The following is a 20,523-nucleotide window of genomic DNA, read 5'->3' as shown; positions in this document are numbered from 1 at the left end:
CTGGTCTTTGCTCCTCCCCTGCACTTTGTTTCCGCCTCCCCCCCCATGCCGCCCCCACCCCAGCCATTCCAGACCCCAGCTGCACAGCATGTGCCACCCTGGGCTGTGCTGCACCCTCCTCCCCCCAATTTCCTGTTGCAGGGGGACAGCTGGGGCTCTGGAGGGTTAGGGTCTGGTGTTGCTCAGCGATCTGCGGCCGATCTGGGAATAATTTGAAACTAAATCCTCAGCTCTTTGGAAGCCTTTTGTGAAATCATTGCAAGTTTATTAACAACAGCTGTGGCCACACATGACCTGGATCCCAGCCCCAACCCCACCCCCCAAATTGCAGGAGGGAAGCAGCAGTTGACTTGCAGTTCTCAGTCACCTTTTTAAGGGGGGAAAAGTTACATGAAGAAAAGTCACCACCCTCCCTTCATGGTCACAGGAAGCTGGCTGTAGGTGAGTGGGCGACCAGCCCTGGTGACCAGAAATGTTGAAGAAAACAGGCTCAAAAGGCTGTTAAAAAGCTTCACAAGAACAGCCATGTGCTAAGTGCTCAAACGTCTATTTTAGGAACCTTCAGGCTGCGGCTGGCGACTGTTGTCAATGTCTGATTGGTGGAAACCTCTTTTTCCCCTTGAACCATTTGCAGTTTCTCTTCCTTCATCTTCTCCTGTCCAGACCCTGCTACGTGGGCAGAGCTGTGTGGCTTCGTTGTTTAGGGACAGGTTTTTAAGGAGTCAGAATTTTGGGTTGTTTTTCTTAATTAAAACCTCTCTGGTGAATTCTGCCTCACTTCCTGCCGGCTGGGGCCCCTGCCATCCCCGTCGTGCTCTTGCCTCCTCACTCCTCACCCACCTCCATGTGAAGTGAGCGCGGCAGAGTCTTCCATAAGCCAGAATTTGCTGTGTCTTGCTGAGCTCAAAGGAATTCAGGGAAAGGAAATAAAACCCTCTCTCTGTTCAAATGCAACCACTCATTTCTTTATATAAAGCATTCTTCCGGATCTGCTGGGCAGCGAGACTCCATGTCACTTTCTGCTTTAATCCTTTGTCCTCAGCACTGCGTTTGGGGTGCGCTGGCTCCTCTTGGGTGCTGTGCGTGTTCCCTTCTTGGTCCTCATTGCCTTCAGTGTAGTCTGTGGGTTCCACCCCCAGACTGGCTGTGGGGAGCAGTAGAAAGTGCTGTGGGGCTCACTTCTGCTGCAGCCTCATGTTCCCTTACCCTCAGTGTGAGACTTGCTTATATGCGCATTCTGTGGATCTGTTTGAAAGTTTTCACCAAGATTAGGAAGGACCAGAAAGAAGGCAGAGAAGGACTTCTCCAAGCCTACTAGGTCCATCTTAAATCCTGAGCCAAAGGCCAGGAGAGGAGTGCTGGGGCGGGCATGTTACCCTTGGTCGCCGTTCACTAGGGCTTGTTGAGGTGTTCAGTGCAGTGAGTCTGGACAGAGCTGTCTGTTTCTCCCGCAGTTCCCCACTGACCAAGGCAGGTGGGTGTGAAGGGGAGCTCAGTTCTCAAGTGGGCTCAGTTTAGCCTCCAGTTCTATTGAGGGCAGAGCAGTTGGAGGGGCCCTAATGGCCCAGTCTCAGGCCTGTGGCCTCTAACTGCCTGTGGAGTCCAGAACTGGCCAGGCACCCCTGGGGGCTGTAAGCCCAGAAGGAGCAGCCAGGCCCTGCCCTGGTCCTGATTTCACTCTTCACTGCTTATCTGGTGATGTTCAGCATGCAACTGCATTGTCAGAGCCTGTTTCCTCGTGGGTAGAATCCTGCCAGCCCCTTGTGGCCGGGAGGGACGCTTGGAGAGCAGGCGTGTGTGAACGAGAGCAGCCCACACGGCGAGGTGGGACCTGAGTACACAGAGCGCAGCCTTCTAGAAGGGAACCCTAGGGGTTTTGAAAGTGAGATGTGGGTACAAAAACAACCAACGGGAATTAGGCCAAAACCTTCCCTGGAGTTATCTCTGGTGAGGAATTCGTTTTCATTTGTGTTTTGTTAAACTTTAAACTTTTTTTCCCAAATTGCTTTAATGTGTGTGAGAATCAAAACCCTGGTCTTTTATGGCCGAAGGAGAAAATCCCGTGGGACCTTGTGGTATATAAGTAACCTGGTGGCCTTGTGGGAAAGCATGTCATCAAGGCAAGGACATCTGGAGATGGGCCTGGAACAGCACCCTGGTCAGGAGCGATAGGTGACTCCGTTACCATGAGCCAGGATGTCCTGTGGCCTCAGTGATAGAGCCTGGCTTGCACCATGGGTTTCTGCCTTACAGGCGCCCCGGCCTGGGTGAGAGAGTTCTGCTGGCTCTGTCTCAGAGGCCAAGGCTGGGGAGGCCAGTCAGAGACCTGATGTTTCAAATGATGGTACATGTACTTCTGGGTGAGCTGACCCTAAGAAAATAGGAATTTTCAGGGAAGTGTCTGCTTTTCTGCTATCCTGGCTGTTCATCTCCTTGAGTAGAGGTGTTTTGTTTTGCCCTATTCCCTTTTATTTAGTGGAGAAAGGAGATTTTAGAGTTCTGCCCATCCCATAGAGAAGAAACCCTCTTATATTTCAAAGAGGGCAAGATGCACTTTTTCTAGAACAAAGCAGAGCCTAAAAATAGTCACCTATGACAGTGCTCAGGGTAGGCAGAGTTCCCGGGGCCCCTGCAGTCATACTGTTCCAGAAGCTTCTGTTCAGAAACTGGTGGTTTATGTGGTTGAGAGCTCAGGCTTTGAGACTGGACAGCCTGAATTCAAACCTCACTGTGCCTCAGTTTCCTCATCTGTAATATGGGGGCAATTAACAGTACCTAACTCACGGAGTTGTTATGAAATCTATGTGAGGTGCTTTTCAGAATAGGAGCTGGCACACAGGAAACCATCAATAAATGTTACTGCCGTTATTACCATCACTGCTCTGCACCTTGGAAGAGAGATCATTTGCTTCTCAGTAAACCTGCCATGGAAATGATTAGGCTCTAGGTTAGGTCGTGTTGGGTGGAGGGGTCCCCAAACCAAGGTCTGTGGAGCCCCAAAGCTGGAGTTCTTCCCGTTGTGCCAGCTGCCTGTCTGTTAGGAAACCAGTGATGCTTTAAGATAAAATTCAGTATGGTGGGGCCTGCTCCAGCGCGCCTGGATTTCCTGTAAGTGACTCAGCCCCTGCAGGGGGGCTGGAGGACAGGGAATTCTGTGATCCAGCCCACACACCCCTGGCCCTCTCATCATCTTTCCTCCTATTGTTCCCTATTTCCAGCAGCCTAGGTGTGTCCTAGATTTGCAGAATGACAAGCCTTTTTCACGAGTATCCTTATTCACTGTGAATGATGACACTTGGGATGCCTAGAATGTTTCCCAAGGGAACTTACCTCCAAGAAGGGCCTTAATAGCCCCATGTGTCAAAAGACCCAAACCCAAGAAGTGTTCTGATGAGGGACCAGTCCTCATGTTTTAATCTCAGAATCAACTGTAAACCTTCTTTTACTTTTTTTTTAATTATTAATTTTTTAATTGTGGTTAAATACAAAGTAAAATTTTGCCATTTTCAAAGTGTATGATTCAGTCTGCCTTCACTCTTGACTTGAGAAACTTAAAATGCTCAAGGGAAGCTGCTTGTGGAAGGAACGTTCACCCCAGATGAAGTGAGGAGTCTTCCCCCTTACAGTCTAACATATTTGGCTGCAAATGTAATTCTTTTTTTAAAAAATATTAAAAAGTGTTTTAGCTCTTAGTTTCTAAACATAGTGTCCTGTCACTCCAACCAGTTGGAGAAAGTTGAAATCTGAAGCGCCTAACCCATATTCTAGGTATAACTGACAATTTACTTATTATTTATGGTAACAATTACTACTCAGAATAGTTGAATGATGACATTTTCTGGTGAAATACAGACTGTATTTAGACTCTAAGAGCATTGCCTAACCAGGGAAAGCCAGAGCTTAAGGACAAATGGTCTTGAGTCCACTTACCAAATCAGCAGAGTGATCAGAACAAAGGAAGGAAGGGAAGAGGCTCCAGGTGGCTCTCTTCAAAAGGTGAAGAATTCAGGGCTCCAAGGCTCCTCCCGCCACCCGCCACCCCCCACCCCCAGAAGAGCTCTCAGTTGGCGGCAGGTGGACCTGGACACTCTGTCCTACAGAGCCGGCAGATCTGTATCAGGAATCTCAACTCACACTTGGCTCTGCAAGTGCCTCAGACCCACTTAAGGGAATTCTTACACTGCTTTTATTCAGGGGTACACTTTTACCGGAAGCATTGGAAGATATTGATACATAGCAGGGGGATGCCCTGTGCATACCCTCAACAGTACTATAAGGGACCTGGAACTTCTATTCAAAAAGTAGCCCTTAGAGGGGGAGGTTATAGCTCAGTAATAGAGTATTTGCCTAGCATGCACAAGGTCCTGGGTTCAGTCCCCAGTACCTCCATTAAAAAAAAAAAGTTAATAAATAATTAAACCTAATTAACCCCCCCCAAAAAAAAAAAAAAGTAGCCCTCATTCTTCATTTATCCTAACAGAACTATCATGAAAGAGTCTGAGGAGGAGGGGAGGTTAGCGGTTGGTCTTTAATGCTATGAGGTTACCTTGTAAGCCCATGTAGAAGTCCAGAGTGGAAGGACAGCAGAACTGTGATCACAACACAGAAACGGAAGCTCCATGCGGGGCGGGACCCGGTCTGCCAACTCCTGGCTGTGTGTCCAGTGCAGTTCTTGGCTTACACTGGACACTCAGGACATGTTCTTCAGTGAAATAGTACACGTACCCTCCAAGTTTTCAAACCACATAAACGGCGGGGGCAGGGAACCTTCAAGGTATTTTTCTGTGGATTCTTTCCAGGAAAGCTGCTTGAATGGCACTGTAGGATGGTATAAAGCATCTGCCCAGTCCACCACTGAGTAGCCATAACTGAACAACTTACCTCCTCTGGGACCTTAGTTTCTGTGGTATAAGGAAGTTGGAATGGATGGTTTCTAAGGTTCTTTTCTGTGCCATGAGAGGCCTTAAGTGTCCCTCTGGGTACTGCTGGGCATCACCACATTTAGGTGATGTGGGAGAAATAGGGACGAGACAGTGGTGGTGGTAGTGATGTAGTTACTAATAGTTCTACTTAATAAGTGACCAGAGTCAGGAAACCTGCCACTCATTCCATAAAGAAGCCACTGAGAGAAATGTTGAGGCATCTCCCAGTCTATACCACTTTTTCTTGAAACTTCTCATCTTTCTAAAATTTTTATCCCTGCCATTTTCTACAACTTTCCTGCCTTTAATAAAGAGTGCTTGCTTTGTGGTGAGTTCCTTACGCAGTCGAGCTCAGCCAGTCCTCACAACCACCTGTTTTAAGACGAGATGTTGAGACTCAGGTGTTCAGGGACCTGCCCAGGTACTCAGTGATCCGTGCAGAGCAACAGCTCCCCCACTTGCCGCTTTTCCAGATCAATCCTCTTTTTTTTTTAATCTTTTTTTCCTAGGCTTGCCACTGGTACCAAAATGAGACTGTTTGCCAATTCCTCATCTAGGTTGGTAGAATTTGTCCTGACATTGGCATGGAGACCTTCAGACTGCGTCCACCAAAGCCCGTTGGAGCCTTTTGTGGTGTTTGGCTTGGAGATTACTCTGTACAGGAAGAGGTTTCCTCACTTGGGGTGTTTGCAGAGGGACTAGATGACCGTGTCTCAGGGTCTTTACAGAGAATGTTTATGCATTACCTGGAGATGGACATGCTGCCCACCAGGATTTCTCCTGGATGTGTGATTTTCTGATGTGCACAAGCAATTGACACCTTCTGAAATGCAGGATGGGAACTTAACACTTGTCACCTCTCCTCTTCCCCTTACCTTGCTCAGAACACCTGGCCAGGTGAGGCTGAAGAAGACTTAGGTGTATGGTAAGAATTTCCAAATGTCAGAATTGGAAAAAAGTCTTGAGACCATCGAGTGCAGACCGTCATTTGGCCCCTGAGACCCAGAGAGCAAATTTAACAGGGCCTCCCAGTTTGTTGCCTGCGGAGCCCGCAGTCTCCAGGGGTGCCATCCTAAGTGTATCTGCCAAACAGAGGGACTGTCTTACATTGCTGTTTACTCACTCCATCAGTATGGTCAGAAGTTTAACCAGTAAACCAGAACAGCATCCAGCTGCAGAGTAGGTGTCAGGTACACACTGAGTGCCGCTCATGACTCCAGGATCGCAGAGGAGCCATAACTGTGAAATCACAAGTTACTGTCCTGGCTTTGACGTTAGTGACAGTGCAAGCTGCCCATTGGCTCAGCTCCATGCTGGGGCTGCTGTGCTCTCCCCAGTCCAAGGGGTTCTGGGTGTTCTTCCCAGCTTGTGCGCTTCCCTCTGAGGCCCTCCATTCACATCCCAGAAGTTCCACACATGGCATCAGCAGTCAGAGATTGCAGTCAGCATGAAAAACCTAGAGTTACCACTGACAGTGTTCCAGCTCAGGCCGTGCTGCCGTGTGGAAAGGCCTGCCCTAATGCCTTGTCTAGGGAAGCGTCTTCCCAGCAGGCTCTGGAAGTCTTGCAGCTTGCCTCATGTTTCCCTGCCCCATGTTGGGCACCACTGCCCTTGTCCTTACTTCTTCCCAGCTTGACTGCCCCTTACTCCTGGAGAAGCTACTGGAAGACCCCAGGAAACAGCATGCCTGCCTGTCCCTCAGTTTGGTCAGTGCATTTGCTGCACTCAGGTTTTGTCTGCGGCGTCCACTTTGCTCCTTCCTGAGCACAAGCTCACAGGGTAGACTTAGATCCTGTACCCTCACGGCCATGCTGATGCAGCAGCAGCCCTGCAGCTGGGCAGCAAAGACATGCACCATGTCGGTCGGTGGGTTTTTTCAATCCAGTGAGGGTCCTTTCAGTCCCCAGCCTTTTTGCAGGGCCACAGGAATGGGTGGAACCCCAGCACATAGATAAAGCAGGTATGGTTGGGGGTGTCTTTCCCCAGCCAGCAGCCCAGTTCTCACCACTGTGTCTGGGGCAGGTGGAGACGTGGGAACTGTATGTGGCACAGACCCCAGAGCTTCCCTGGTGAAACCCATACATCTGCTTGTGCCCGGAGCGCCTCTTTGGCTCCTTTCCCCAAGTTTGAATTGCCAAATAGTGAAGCAGGCCTACCAAGCATTGAGTTTGGGAAAGGAAGACCGCAGGGTCTATAAGGGAGTTGCTCTTAAACTCCTGGCCCAGACCACTGCTGTGCTGGCAGGATGCTGCTCCTCCCACAGCCCACCACTGTCTGGGTGCTAAAGGTCAGCTTTAGGGCTCAGCAGGTCTGCATGGACATTTATCCAGCTCTTTTCTGGGAGTTAGCAAAACTTCTGGGCTCTACACAAAAAGGCTTCTGTAGACTCGAGATCTGAAGCTCCTGCCTGCCCCAGACTCCCCCCATCCCAAACCCTTGGGTTATCAGTCTACCCTCTCCAAACTGCAGGAAGTTCTTACCCCACAACTGAGTGAACAGAGCAGGCTCTCAGCCCAGCCCTTAGACAGCCACCTGCCATGCACAGACCCAGCTCCTTGGTCCCAGCCTTTCTGGTGGGCTTCCTCATGGGAACCCCGTTTAATGACAAAGGAAGAAGTTTGTCCGGGAACTGGGAATGTGTGATGTGCAGACTCAGGGCCTTGCTGACCAGCAGCAGGCTTCTGGCTTAGCCCCATTGCTGACCAGCAGTAAGCTGGCCTTCCACGAGTCCCAGCAGGGCCTCAGCACTGCATGGAGCTGGCTGAGAGCAGGCTTGTCTTGTTGCTTTTCTTCTAGGAAGATGATGAGAAGCTGATTGAGGAAATCCAGAAGGAGGCCGAAGAGGAACAGAAAAGGAAGAATGGAGGCAAGTGCCCCCCCAGCACAGGCCTTGTGCCCACTGCACCGCATGTCCCCAAGGGAGGAGGGGACCCCACTGCTGGTCTCCCTGGGGGTCCTGGCACTCCACCCAGCCAGGGATGACCCAGCTGTCCCTCTGGTGGCTGCAGGTGCGCCCATCCACACATCCAGCTCCCTGTGGGAAAGGCCATGAAAGCTTAGAGATGGTTTCGACTTCTCCTTGATGGCAAGGAGGTACCAAGGAGTGAGTTTGAGCTTAGGAAGCAAATAAAAGCCAAAGCAGACTTAAAAAGACAGTAGGCTCCTCTGGTTACAGAGGAACAAAATGGGGTTTCTCTAAGTGGCCATCCAGGCCCTGGCTCTAAAGGAAATTCTCTCAGAGAAGCTCCACCTCTTCCGAGCTAGATCAGTCTACCACCTTGCAAGGTGATCCCTGTGGAGTGACACTCAGTGGGAAGTATGATTTTATCTTTGGTGACGGCTGGTTGAGAGGATGTGTGCACACTGCTTTTTGGCCTATAATTAGGACAGGCCACCCCTCCTGTGTCCATAGGGAAGATTGATGCTGAAGATTAGAGATTCTTGGCCTGACCTCATGCTCCGGGCTCCCAGCCCCCAGCTCAGGGCCCCTGGGACCAGGATCAGGATATGCAGCTCTGGTCTTGAGCCATATCCAAGCACAGTGGTGTTTAACTGTTTTCTCTGCTAAATCCCATTTCCTTTTCAGAGAACACCTTCAAACGCATTGGGCCCCCCTTGGAGAAGCCTCCAGAGAAAGTCCAGAGGATCGAAGCCCTGCCAAGGCCCGTCCCACAGAACCTGCACCAGCCACAGATCCCCCCCTACGCCTTTGTGCACCCACCCTTCCCCCTGCCTCCCGTCCGGCCCATGTTCAACAACTTCCCACTCAACATGGGCCCCATCCCCGCGCCCTATGTGCCCCCTCTTCCCAACGTACGGGTCAACTACGACTTTGCCCCTGTCCACGTGCCCCTGGAGCACAACCTGCCTATGCACTTTGGCCCCCAGCCACGGCATCGCTTCTGACGCCTGGGCCCCGCCCTTTCCAGGAGCCCCACTGCGCAGCCTGTGCAGGGCCAAGGCTGGATAGATAATCCTTTGCCCCCAGGGCTAATGGCTGTGCCCATGCCTTCTAAGTAGGGATTACGGACTTGGCTCTTGAAAGGATAGCCTGGATTTCTTCCTGGGAAGGGCCACTGCTCCCTGAAGAGCGACCAGCAGGCTGGTACCCCCTGGGTGCCAATAATGAGGTTTTTCTGGCTTCTGCTGGACCAGAGATATGGGGGCAGCCAAACCCTCTTTCTGAATAATTCTGTCTTAACAGCCAGTGAGGTGGCTACAAGGTAGCCCGTCTCTGCCACTCACATCCCTGCAGAAAGAGGAAGGGAAACGTTTGCCTCCATCCCCTCCCCCGGCAGACACAGGCGTCTCAGTTTAAAACCACGTAAGCCTTCCTCACTGCAGCAGTCTGACCCATAGTAAAGCTGAAGGAACAAGTAGTGCAGTTTGGAGAGAGCTGGGAGGCCGGAACCATACGCTGAAGGCCTGCTTTTTCTGCCCACCTCCCACCTCTGAGGCCCACCTAGAGTGAGGTGTGCCCTGCTGCCCTGAGCCAGTTGGTCCAAGTGAAGAGGTGGCAGAGCGATGTCCATGGGCCTGGGAGCACCGCTCAGGGTGGGGAGGCTGCAGACCATGTCCCCAAGTCCAGGACCCAGGCCACCACTGCAGTGATTGTTCAGGGGTCTCTCACCCTCTCTCTTCGCCATCTCAGATGAGACTGCAGAGAGCCATCTCATACAGTGGGATGTTTGTATACAGTTTATCTAAAGAAATGTTTGCTGTTTACTCACTTTAAACTTACCCAGTTTTCCGTGGCCTGCTAGAGTTTCTCTCCCTCAGTCTCTGGAAAATCAGAGAAGTCTGTTACCCCATTCCTGGCAGCTGATGAGGGTAGGATGGTCCTGAAACTTTTGCCAAACATAAGATCCTTTTGAGGTAGCTGTGACAGAGGCCTGGTGGCTCTCCCAGGGAGCCACATTTGCCATCACCCAGATAAGGAACAGGTTCTCCCCTAAGGTATGGTGGGGACACCGGCTTTCCCCAGGGGATGAATGACCCCGATGGCACTCAGCAGCTGCCCTTCCCTGAGGTCAGATGAGTCTAGCTGTGGGTTTGCTTGGGAGTCCGTGCGCCATTCCCACTTGCTTTTTGCTGTCTGTCCCCAGGTGGGTGTTTGAGTGTCACCCCATCGCCCACTTTGCAGTGCTTCACTGCAGCCCATGTGCAGAGCAGAGGCCTCAGTAGGGGTGAGCCTGCCCCAGCTCCCTCGGTTGGCCTCTGTTCCTGTTGCTAAAGCTCGATGGCTGTGGGGTTCCCAGAAGTTCACACACACAGACCTCAGAAAGGAGGGGGCCGCTGCCCAGCACCAGGCATCACCGTGTCTGGTCCCAGCTGCTGTCAGCTTCTCAGATGTTTTTCAGAGATTAAAGTGGAAGAGCGAAATGCTAAGTTGCCCATTCTTGCTGTCTTTCCTCTGGGCTTGGGCTCTGCAGATAGTGGCCCCAGACTTGGGCTGGGGGTACATGGGGAGAGACTGCAGTCTCCATTGCCCAGAGCCTCTGCCCATCGGTCTCCCTGACCCTGGCTGGTGGCCTGAGTGGAGGTGCCTCAGGAGAGGCCTGCCCAGTGCCCTGAGGGCCCAGCAGCAGGGTTTTCTCAAGTATCTTAAAGGCATGTTCCTCCTGCTCCCCCAAGGGAAGATGTCTGAGAGCTGTGAACCACCAGCAGATGTCCCACCACATGGGGAGAGGGACACCAGGTGCTGTCCGCTTGCCCGCTGGTTACAGCGCTCACCCAGCCCCCCAGAGCCTTCAGGGCCCGTCCAGCGAAGGACCGGGAACCGCCGCAGGTGGCTGTCCCACGCCCCTGACGCTGCGGTCCAGTGACTGCCCGAGAGCCTGGCATGTGCGGTTCCCCCAGCACAGGAAGGGGACCAGAGTAGTGACTCTCCTAAGGCCAAAACGAAGATTTGTCCTTGAGGTGAGTTCTGGCTGTTTTTAGCCACCTAATGCAGCTTGGGGACCACTCCTGCCTCTCTGAGCCAAGGGCACTTCATTTCTCATGTTCCTGCCCGAGCTGGGCTGTGCAGTGGCCTGAAGGTCTGCGTAGCGCAGTCACTGTTTTGCCCCAAGTTCTGACCCTAGCATGAGCCCCCGCATGTCTGCAAAGTGACCCTGTAGGTGCCTCAATGTCCCAGGGGCAGGGCCTGGATCCCAGGCTCCTGGGGAAGCAAACTGTGCTAGTGGTGGGGTTGGGGGGGAGAGGGCTGTCATCCGCTGACAAGTCTACAGCCCACAGAAATTAGCCCCTGTCGGGGACAGAGCAATCCCAGAGGCATCCTGGCACTTCTGCTCTGTGGTCTTGCTCCCTGGAGTGAGAGACTGCCCAGCAACGGTCCTGTTCTACTTGCCTTAAAACTGGAGAGGAATCTGGTATTTGCACTTAGCAAAACATTTTAAAACTTAAAAAAAAAAAAAAAAGTGTGCATGACCTGTCACTTTATATAAAAAAAAATAGCAAAATGATTAGTTTATTATTTTTTTTTCTTTACCTTCTGGTAGTAAAAATACCCAAAATAATTCCGTTTAAACTACTGTGTGTAAAAAGCCTGTATCATATGTAACTTGGGTTTTTTTGTAAATAAATGTTTGTGCAGTCTGCTCTCTGGTTTCGTTTCTCCACACGACACAACCAGGCAGACCCGGCGACCCCCACGAAGTTACCAGGGCTGCTCAGACTGACCATCTCGCCTAACTCTGCTCACCCAGAGCTGAGGTTGGGCCGCTGCCGCTGCCGGAGAGCCACAGGATCCCATCGCAGAGTGGCCCTGAGGGGCTGTGCTGCGGGAGGAAATCAGGTGATCCATCCTGCTAACCCTGCTGGGTGGCTGCCCAGGCCGGGCTGGGCACAAAGGGGTTATTTTGTTGCTGTTGTTTTTCAGCCCAGAATACCCTTCAGGAAAGTATGATCAGCCCCTCTTCCAGGCCTCTGCGGCAGGCCGCTGACTCGGCCCTGGAGTTGGGTGCAAAAGGGAGAAACCTCACTCAGATCAGGAGACCAGTCCTGAGAACAAGGAGCCCCTTCCCGTGCAGAGAAGCCACAGGTACAGCCTTTCCCTCCGCGCCTCCTGCCGGGCCTGGAGGGCATCCTGGGCACGGGTGGCCGCAGCACGCTCGTGCCCAAACCGGGTTCAAAATGTTGATAAAACTCGGGGCTGTCCTCTTCTCTGCTTGCAGCTTTGTACTGAACAACATCTTTTTTGTTTGGGGGTTTTTTGGGGCACGTCTGAAAAAGGTGTACTGAAGTAAATCCATGACCAAAGTGTCCTGCATTCCCAGCTTCTAGGTCGCTGTGTTTTTACATTTCCCCGTGTCATTTAGTTCTTGTTCCTGTAACTTTTCCATATTTTATACGTTTGCAGCAATGTCCTAGACTGTTCTGCTGTTTCAGTCAGTAGGTAAGTAATGCCCCCCCCCCCCAATCTGCTACAGTCTTTTTTTACATCCTCCATCCAGGTAACCTGAGTCACATTTCTCCACTCGCCCTCCAGCCCATTTCAACATACACCTGCTTATCAGGGCTCTGGGCCTTTGTTGTTACAGAAGTGGTGTCATACCTTTTGCCGCAACTCACTTTTCTCCCTTTGCAATCATGGAGTGCCCTCCAGGCCTGTAAGTCTACACAGCTCCAATTTGTGCTTTTATGCCTTTCATGATACTTCTTTGTATATGTTTGCTGTAAGTGATTCAACCACTCCTCCGTTAAGGAAAACGTGGATGCTTCTGATGTTTTGCCACCACACACAACACCCCAGTGAACACTCCCTTCGATGTGCAGTAGACGTATCTCCAGTAGTGGAGTGCGGATCAAAGGATGGCGTGTGTCTGTTTCTTTTCTTTTTTTTATTGAAGTATAGTTGATTTACAATATTAGATTAGTATCAGGTGTACTTCGTAGTGATTCATTGATACGTATACGTGTATATATCCATATTCTTTTTTATAATTCTTTTCCATTATATTTTATTACAAGATAGTGAATATAGTTCCCTGTGCTATGCAGTAAATCCTTGTTTATTTTGTATATGGTAGTGTGCATCTGTTAATCCCATACTGCCAATTTGTCACCCCCCCTTCCCCTTTGGTATCCATGTTTGTTTTCTATATCTGTGAGTCTTTTTCTGTTTTGTAAATAAGTTCATTTGTACTATATTTTAGATTCCACACGTAAGTAATATATAATGTTTGTCTTTCTCTGACTTACTTAGTATAATAATCTCTAGGTCCATCCAAATTGCTGCAAATGGCATTATTTCATTCTTTTTTATAGCTTAGTAATATTCGTGTGTGTGCGTGTGTGTGTATGTGTGATCTTCTGTATCCATTCATCTGTTGATGGACACTTAGGTTACTTCCATGTCTTGGCTGTTGTAGATGGTACTACTGTGAACTAGGGTGCCTGTATCTTTTTGGATTAGAGTTTCATCTTTTCCAGATATATGCCCAGGAGTGGGATTGCTGGATCAAATGGTAGCTCTTTTTCAGTTTTTTAAGGAACCTCCGTACTGTTCTCCATAGTGGCTGCACCAGTTTACATTCCCACCAACAGTGTAGGAGGGATTCCCTTTTCTTTGGGGGCAGGGTGTATGTTAATGGCTTTTGCCAGATTCCTTTCCTGCAAAATTGTGTCAACCCACTAGTCACAGGTGAGAGCCCTGGGCTGTGCTCTCACCCCTCGTGACACCTGTTTGTGACCATGGTCCCTTGGCTGTCCTGAGACACATCCTCTGGAGTCCGACCTCATGGAGGCATCACTTCTATCTTCACCTCCTTCTTTAGATAAAACTGCTTTTAGGTCAGGAGTATTTATGATTGTAATGTCCAAACTTTTTTTTTTCATCCTTAAAAAAAGTGTCTTTTTTTATAAATATATTTGCCAATTATAAATGTTTTAAAATGGAAAAAAAATTGAAAACACAGAAAAATACAAAGAAAAAGAAATGCTTTGTTACCCAAAGGTAACTACTGATAATATTTTGATTCGTTTCTATGATATAGATGTGTTTCACAAAACCAGTAAACCAGGTGTTCAGTTTTTTTACTGTTTCAAAAAACTTTTTTTGTTGTTTTTGGTGAGGAGGTAATTAGGTGTTTTTTTGTTTTTTTTTTTTATTGGAAGTACTAAGGATTGAACCAAGGACCCTGTGCATCCTAAGCACATGCTCTCCACTGAGCTGTACCCTCTCCCCCAGATATGCAGGTTTCCATTCTGTCTTGAGCAGTAGCAGGGTACGAGCAGATGCTTCCAAAATGTGATTTTTAATTAGCTCCTTCTTTTATAACCTCTTGCTGCAGGCTCTGTTAGCATTCTCTTTGGACTTATTAAAATCCCTTCCTGAAGGTTGGTGCCCAGCCAACCCTGCCCAGCCTGCTGGCCCTTTGTTCCCATGACCCCCTGAATGTCTAAATCCCCATCTGTGTCTTCCCTATTGGTCACGATTAATCTGGAGAATCAGTTCCTCTCCCTTCATCAGCACGTTTTTGGCAAAGACGGCCCAGAACTGATCGCTGGCTTGGCTTGACTTTGCCTTAGAAGGTGCCAGTTAAAACCCTCGCAGCACTGAGTCCGTGCCCCATTACCTGCACGTGGTACGCGTCCGTCCACACACCTGTGCACGTGCCACCAAGCAGTGCAGGCTTGGGCTGGGCCTCAGGAAGGCACCACCTTCCAACTGGGTGGACTTGGGCTGTCAGGCTACCCAGCAAGGGCGACAAGAAACATGCAACTAAAACACCAGACAGATGGGAACAGGGGTCGCAGCAGGGGCAGCTGAGGGGCTGGGGAAGGAGCATGGAGGAGGTGCCTGCGGCCAAGAGCTGGGGGGAGGCCCTGACCTGTCTGCTCCTCCCCGCCGCCTGGGGCTTGTCCAGATGTTCCAGAGCCCGTGATTCTGGTGGTTCCTGGGAATCTGCATTTTCAGTGTTGAGCCTGCAGAGCTTCTGGAGTAGTTCAGGTGGCAGCGCATCTGGGAGGGTGGAGGAGAGTCTGGAGGGACCTGGGGACTGGCAGGCAGACAGGAGGGCCCACGGCCATGCTCAGGCCCTGCCGTGCAGCTGACGAGGCACAGGCCAGGGCACGTGGAGGGTGGGGAAGCCGTGGCTGCTGTCCAGCCCCCAAGGGCTGTCGGTGAGGGGCTCCAGCAGACACATCCTGAGAGCCTGGGACTTCAGGGCAAGGGGAGGGCCGTGTACTGCAGTCACCCAGGCGCTGAACCGAAGTACCCTCCGAAGGCCATCTCGGACCCTCCTGACCACGGAGCCCTCTCTCCTGCCCTCTGCTTCCTTGATGTCCCGTGTCCGGGAGCAGACCCGGCACCTGCTGGTCTGGCGCTGACCCTCCTCCCCCTCAAAGCCCCCCCTCCGCTTGCTTCTCCCGCCTGGGCCAACTGCACCCCAGCCACTGCTCAGCCGTCTCACCCGTGGCTGCAGGAAGCCACCCTGAGGGAGCACAGTGGCTGGAAACCAGCTTGGGAGCTTTTCTTACCATGGACTGAGCCGTCGGCTCTGAGCTCTGCTGTGGCTCAGCTGAGACTGCCCGCCCACCCCGATGGCCTCCCCGGGCCCCTCGCCCCTTGCGGCAGAGGTTCCCCCAGCACTGTGGGTGCAGGCTTCCAAGCACTGGCCTGTCAAGGGCTCGCCGGGCGCGCCCACGTGAACCACCTCACCCAGCGTGCCCCAAACCAAGCCCTGTGTGTGCGGCTCCCCTCTCATGGCTGTAATAGGTGCCAGCACCCGTGCCCAGGATGTGGCCATGGGAAGATGGTGGCCACAGCCTTCTTAAGTGGCCCTGTCCCTCCTTTCTCTGTTGACCCCAAGTCTGGTCCTCTCTCCCTGTCCCTCTCCCCCTGTATTCTGTCGAGTTTAAGGCCACTTACCAAAAATAACACGATATAAAAACAAGCAGAAAAACCAAATTGGAGCAAAAGCAAAGCTATGATAAGAAAATGGACAAGGCCCAAAGTTAGAGCTTGACGTGCACCTCCACCAGGTGGCCTTGCCCAGTCTTCAAAGGCAGCTTCACCTCACTTGCTGAAATGCGTGTTACGAGGGTCAGCGAGTCTTCAAGATGGAGGTGGAGACATGCCTGAGACTCAAGGGAAGGGCACTCTGCCAGCAGATGTGCATCTCTGTGGCCTGCTGGAGACCCAGCCACTGCCCCCTGAGAGCCCGGCCTGCTCAGCCTCAGACCTTGGGGATGCTGACAGCCTCCCCCACAGACATCTCCTTTCTCTCCCTTCTGATGGGGAGTAAGGCCAAAAAGGAAGCCTAGGGCGACCTCGAAGCTGGGAGTTCCTACCCAGCTCTGCTGTTTCCTGCCTCTGAGCTGTAGCCCCATCCCCTGGCCTCTGTCCTCATGAGGCGCTGGCCATCTTGGATTAATTCCCTACTTTTGGAATATTTTCTATAGCACCTGCCTCCCTGAAATCCCAGGAGCATCGTTCAGCTCAGCTCAGCACCTCCAGCACGAGTTCAGGGTCTGTGGCGCTCAGGAAATAATTGTTGGAAAAAGAAATCTGTGAAATGAGGATAAAAGACCCACCTCAGGAGGGGGCTGGGGGGCATCAAATGAGATGGTACGGGAAGATGCAGTCTGACCCACAGAAGCCACACAATGGCAGCTTCATTGTTTTCGGAATCAGAAAATGTGGATGAGTGTTCTTTCCACTGGTGTCATGGTGGGCAAGCCACCTGCCAGCCAGAGCCTTAGTTTCCCTGTCTGTAAAGTGGAGTGGCTGGCCTGGGTCTGAAAAGCCCTCCCCACTATAATGGGCTGGGATTTTACAGGTGTCCTGATGGCCCAGGTATCAAGGGCTGGGATTATAAGTCTGCAGAGATCTTTCCCTAGGATGTTTGTAATATTTCATACAGTGACAAATTTAGCATTATTCATAAATAGCCAAAAAGCGGAAACCATCCAAATATCCATCATCTGATGAATGGGTAAACAAAATAGGGTCTATCCAAACAATGGGATATTATTTGGCCTTAGAGGAAAAGTCCTGACACCTCCTGAAATGTGGATGAATCTTGACAACATTATGCGAAGTGAAAGAAGCCAAACACAAAAGGCCACAGATTGTGTGATTCCATTTATATGAAATGTCCACAATCTGCAAATGTATGCAAACGAAAAGTAGACTGTGGTTGCTTAGGATTGGAGGGGGCCATGGACAGATGAGGGTGACAGCTAAAGACTATAGCCTTTCTTTTTGAGGTGATGAATTTATGGTATGTGCATTATCACTCTTAATAAGGATGTTTTTAAAACAGAAGAATGAAAAAAAGGGGGGGAATACCACTAATGGCCATGTGGACTAACAAGGATGATTGAATTTACCCTTCCCCTCTTAAATAACTAAAAAATCAGACAATATATGAAACGATAGTCTTCAAATATTGGACAAGAAGGGCAAAATCAGTGACCCCTGAGACAAGGGAAACAGATGAAGTGAACTCTGCGATTGCCCCAGCTTTCTTCCTGGAGAGCTGTCCAGGCTGCAGCATGGGAACAGGAAACCCAGGCGGTGACCAAAGGACTCCAAGAGGTGAGGAGGGCTGAGAATTTGGTGAAGTCGGGAATCCGCAGAGCAGAAGAGCAGAAAGGAGGAGGAAGCTGCTTTGGGGATCTGCAGAGGGGCCTCGTCTGTCTTCAGCTGACTGTTGATGACTTAACGCACACGTGAAATGGGTGCCGGGCCAGGAAAGAACCAGTGGAAAGGGACAGACAAAACGACCCACAGAGTCCACACAGCGCTGGGAACCGTCCGCGTTACAGCAGAGCAGAGAACCTCAGTGCAGGGAGCAGGGCAAGGATTCTCAGAAAGATACTGCCACCACGCTGGGCAAAATCAGCCGCGGATGAGAGGCTGCCCTGACCCCAAACTCAAAAGCAAGCCTCCAAAGGATCTGGCTGTTTCAAGGACCTTCACTTCATCTCAGAGCAAAAGCATCTGAAGCTCACAGATAATAAAAAGAAATACAAAAAAAGAAAAATCCCACATACAACAACATGAATATCCAAATGTCTGTCATCCGATCAAAAAATGACAAGGCATGCAGTGAAGCAGGAAATTATAACCTATATGAAGGATGGGAAAAATCAATCGCTAGAAACAAACCCAAAAGATTAGAGTCAGTAGTAGACAAGGACATTAAAACAGCAGTTACAAATATATGGAGGGGGGAGGGTATAGCTCAGTGGTAAGAGTGTGTGCTTAGCATGTGCGAGGTCCTGGGTTCAATCCCCAGTGCCTCCGTTTAAAAATAGATAAACCTAACTACCTCCACACACACACACGCACAGTTTTTAATAATGAAATTAAATAAATAAACCTAAATATATATATAAGTTGATTCCCTAAAGAAAGTAGAAGAAAATATGAGCATGATAAAAAGAAAAAAACACCCAAATTGAACTTCTAAAAATGAAACTATACAATGTTTTATATTTTTAAAAATACACTGGGTGGTGAAAGATAGATATCATGATATCACTTACATATGGAATCTAAAAAAAAATGATACAAATGAACTTATTTACAAACCAGAAATAGACTCCCAGACATAGAAAACAAACTGTGGTTACCAAAGGGGAAAAGGGTGGGAGGAGAGGGATAAATTAGGAGTTTGGGATTAACATATACACACTACTATATATAAAACAAATAAACAGTGGGCCTACTGTATAGCACAGGGAGCTATATTCAATAGCTTGTGATAGTCTATAATGGAAAAGAATCTGAAAGAATATATGTATATGTATATGTATAGCTGAATCACTTTGCTATGCACATGAAGCTAACACAACATTGTAAATCAACTATACTTCAATAAAATAAATAAAAATAAAAATGCACTGTGTGGGATTAGTAACAGATTAGATGCTGTAGAGGGGAAAAAAAGGTTATTGAACTTGAAGACATAGCAAGAAACTATCCAAAACACAGAAACACAAGAGAAAAGAGTGAAAAAAAATAAGCAGAAGAAGGGAGCCAGACCGGGCATGGGCTACACCTTCAAGGACGACAGGCTTTGTTGGGAGGATGTTAGCCAGGTGACTGAGGGGACTGGCCAACCACCAGCCACTTTGGAACCCCCATGGGCACATCTGAAGCTGCAGGGACCCAAGGCCTCCTTGGCTACCAGCTCTCTTTTTTTTCTTTTATCTTTTTTCAGTAGAGGTACTGGGATTGAACCCAGGACCTTGAGCATGCTAAGTATGCACTCTACCACTGAGCTACACCTTCCCCTGGTTACCAGCTCTTTGATGAGACTTTATGTGGATCCCTGGGAGATGTGTGAGGCTTTTATTTGCACCCCTCAAATCCGCCAGTGGTGCTCTGGAGAAGAAGGAAGCGCAGCAGGCAGGAGCCCCCTAGTCCATGCCGCCTGTGCTCCCAGGTTAGCGCAGGCTAACCAGATCGAGGGGTCATGGCACACGCTGACATACACAGGACTCCGATTCTCACCTCGGCTTAACAAGAAACTTCAAGAGCAGTTCCATCTAGGCTGGGGGGAGTGTAAAGAAACACTCAACCACAGCTGGGCAGGAGCGGGGGGAAGGTCTTCTGGGGAGGCCATCTGACCACATCTATCAAAATGTCAAGTGACCCAAGAATTATCCTTCCAGGAATTTACCCCAGAGACTCGTAAAAAGGCTCCTGCTCACTGTTGTTGCATTCAGCAGTGTTCGCGCCAGGCATGACAGATGAGAAAGGGTGTGAATGTCCACGAGCCTGGGACGAGAAAGATAAGGGGGACGTCGCAGGGCCAAGCATGAGAAGACAGCATTAGGTCTGTCTGTGCAGATAAGGAAAACCAACCAGCATCTGTTAGGTGACAGCTGAAGGGAGGACAGACCAGTGGACACATACGATGCCATGAACGTCACAAAATAAAATAAAACCCTCGTGCACTATTGATGAGTAGGTAAAATGGTGCGGCCACTATGGAAAACATGACAGCCCCTCAAAGACTTAAAATTAGAATGGCCACATGAACCAGCAATTGCACTGCTGGGTCTGTACCCTGAAGAACTGAAAGCAGAGTCTCAAATCGGTATTTGTACACCTATATTCATAGCTGCATTTTTCACAATAGCCAAGAGGTGGAAGCAACTGAAATGTCCACTGAGAGATCAATAGAATGGAATATTATTCAGCCTTAAAAAAAACAAACAGGAAATTCTGGCACAGGCTACAGCAGGGATAAACCGTGACGCCATTATGCTAAGTGAAATAAGCCAGTCACAAGAAGACAAATACTGTATGATTCCATGTAGATGAGGTCCCTAGACCAGTCACATTCATAGAGACAAAGTATAAGGGTGGGTGGCAGGGGCGCTAGTGTTTAATGGGGACAGGGTGTCAGTGCTAGAAGATGAAGAGTTCTGGAGATGATGGTGGTGATTTGATGGCGCAGCATGGATTATACATAATATTACTGAACCGTTAGAAATGGCTAAGATGGTAGATTTTATACTGATGTGTTTTACCACAATTGAAAGTTACTTAATTAATTAATTGGAATGAAATAAGTACAATGGGGGTCATGATCTTAAGGGCATAACAATGTAGGCGGTAGCGGCCGTGTTGGTGCCCCTG

General features: G+C 49.8%; 1 protein-coding gene across 2 annotated transcripts in view; it reads left to right on the top strand.

Annotated features, from left to right (window-relative positions):
• RNF216 (ring finger protein 216) overlaps positions 1 to 11,521 on the top strand; it is a 135,095-nt gene extending 123,574 nt beyond the window's left edge. For both annotated transcript variants that reach the window (XM_032459982.1, XM_032459981.1), the window contains 2 exons: positions 7,719 to 7,788; positions 8,509 to 11,521. In XM_032459982.1, coding sequence (XP_032315873.1) covers positions 7,719 to 7,788; positions 8,509 to 8,828 — 390 coding nt within the window. In that variant the 3' untranslated portion in view covers positions 8,829 to 11,521. The remainder of the gene's footprint in view (positions 1 to 7,718; positions 7,789 to 8,508) is intronic.
• The last annotated feature ends 9,002 nt before the right edge of the window (positions 11,522 to 20,523 follow it).

The sequence above is a fragment of the Camelus ferus genome, chromosome 18 (assembly GCF_009834535.1).
Source record: "Camelus ferus isolate YT-003-E chromosome 18, BCGSAC_Cfer_1.0, whole genome shotgun sequence".
NCBI classification, from domain to species: domain Eukaryota; kingdom Metazoa; phylum Chordata; class Mammalia; order Artiodactyla; family Camelidae; genus Camelus; species Camelus ferus.
The sequence above is the reverse complement of the archived record's forward strand: the minus strand, read 5'-3'. Positions and strand labels throughout refer to the sequence as shown.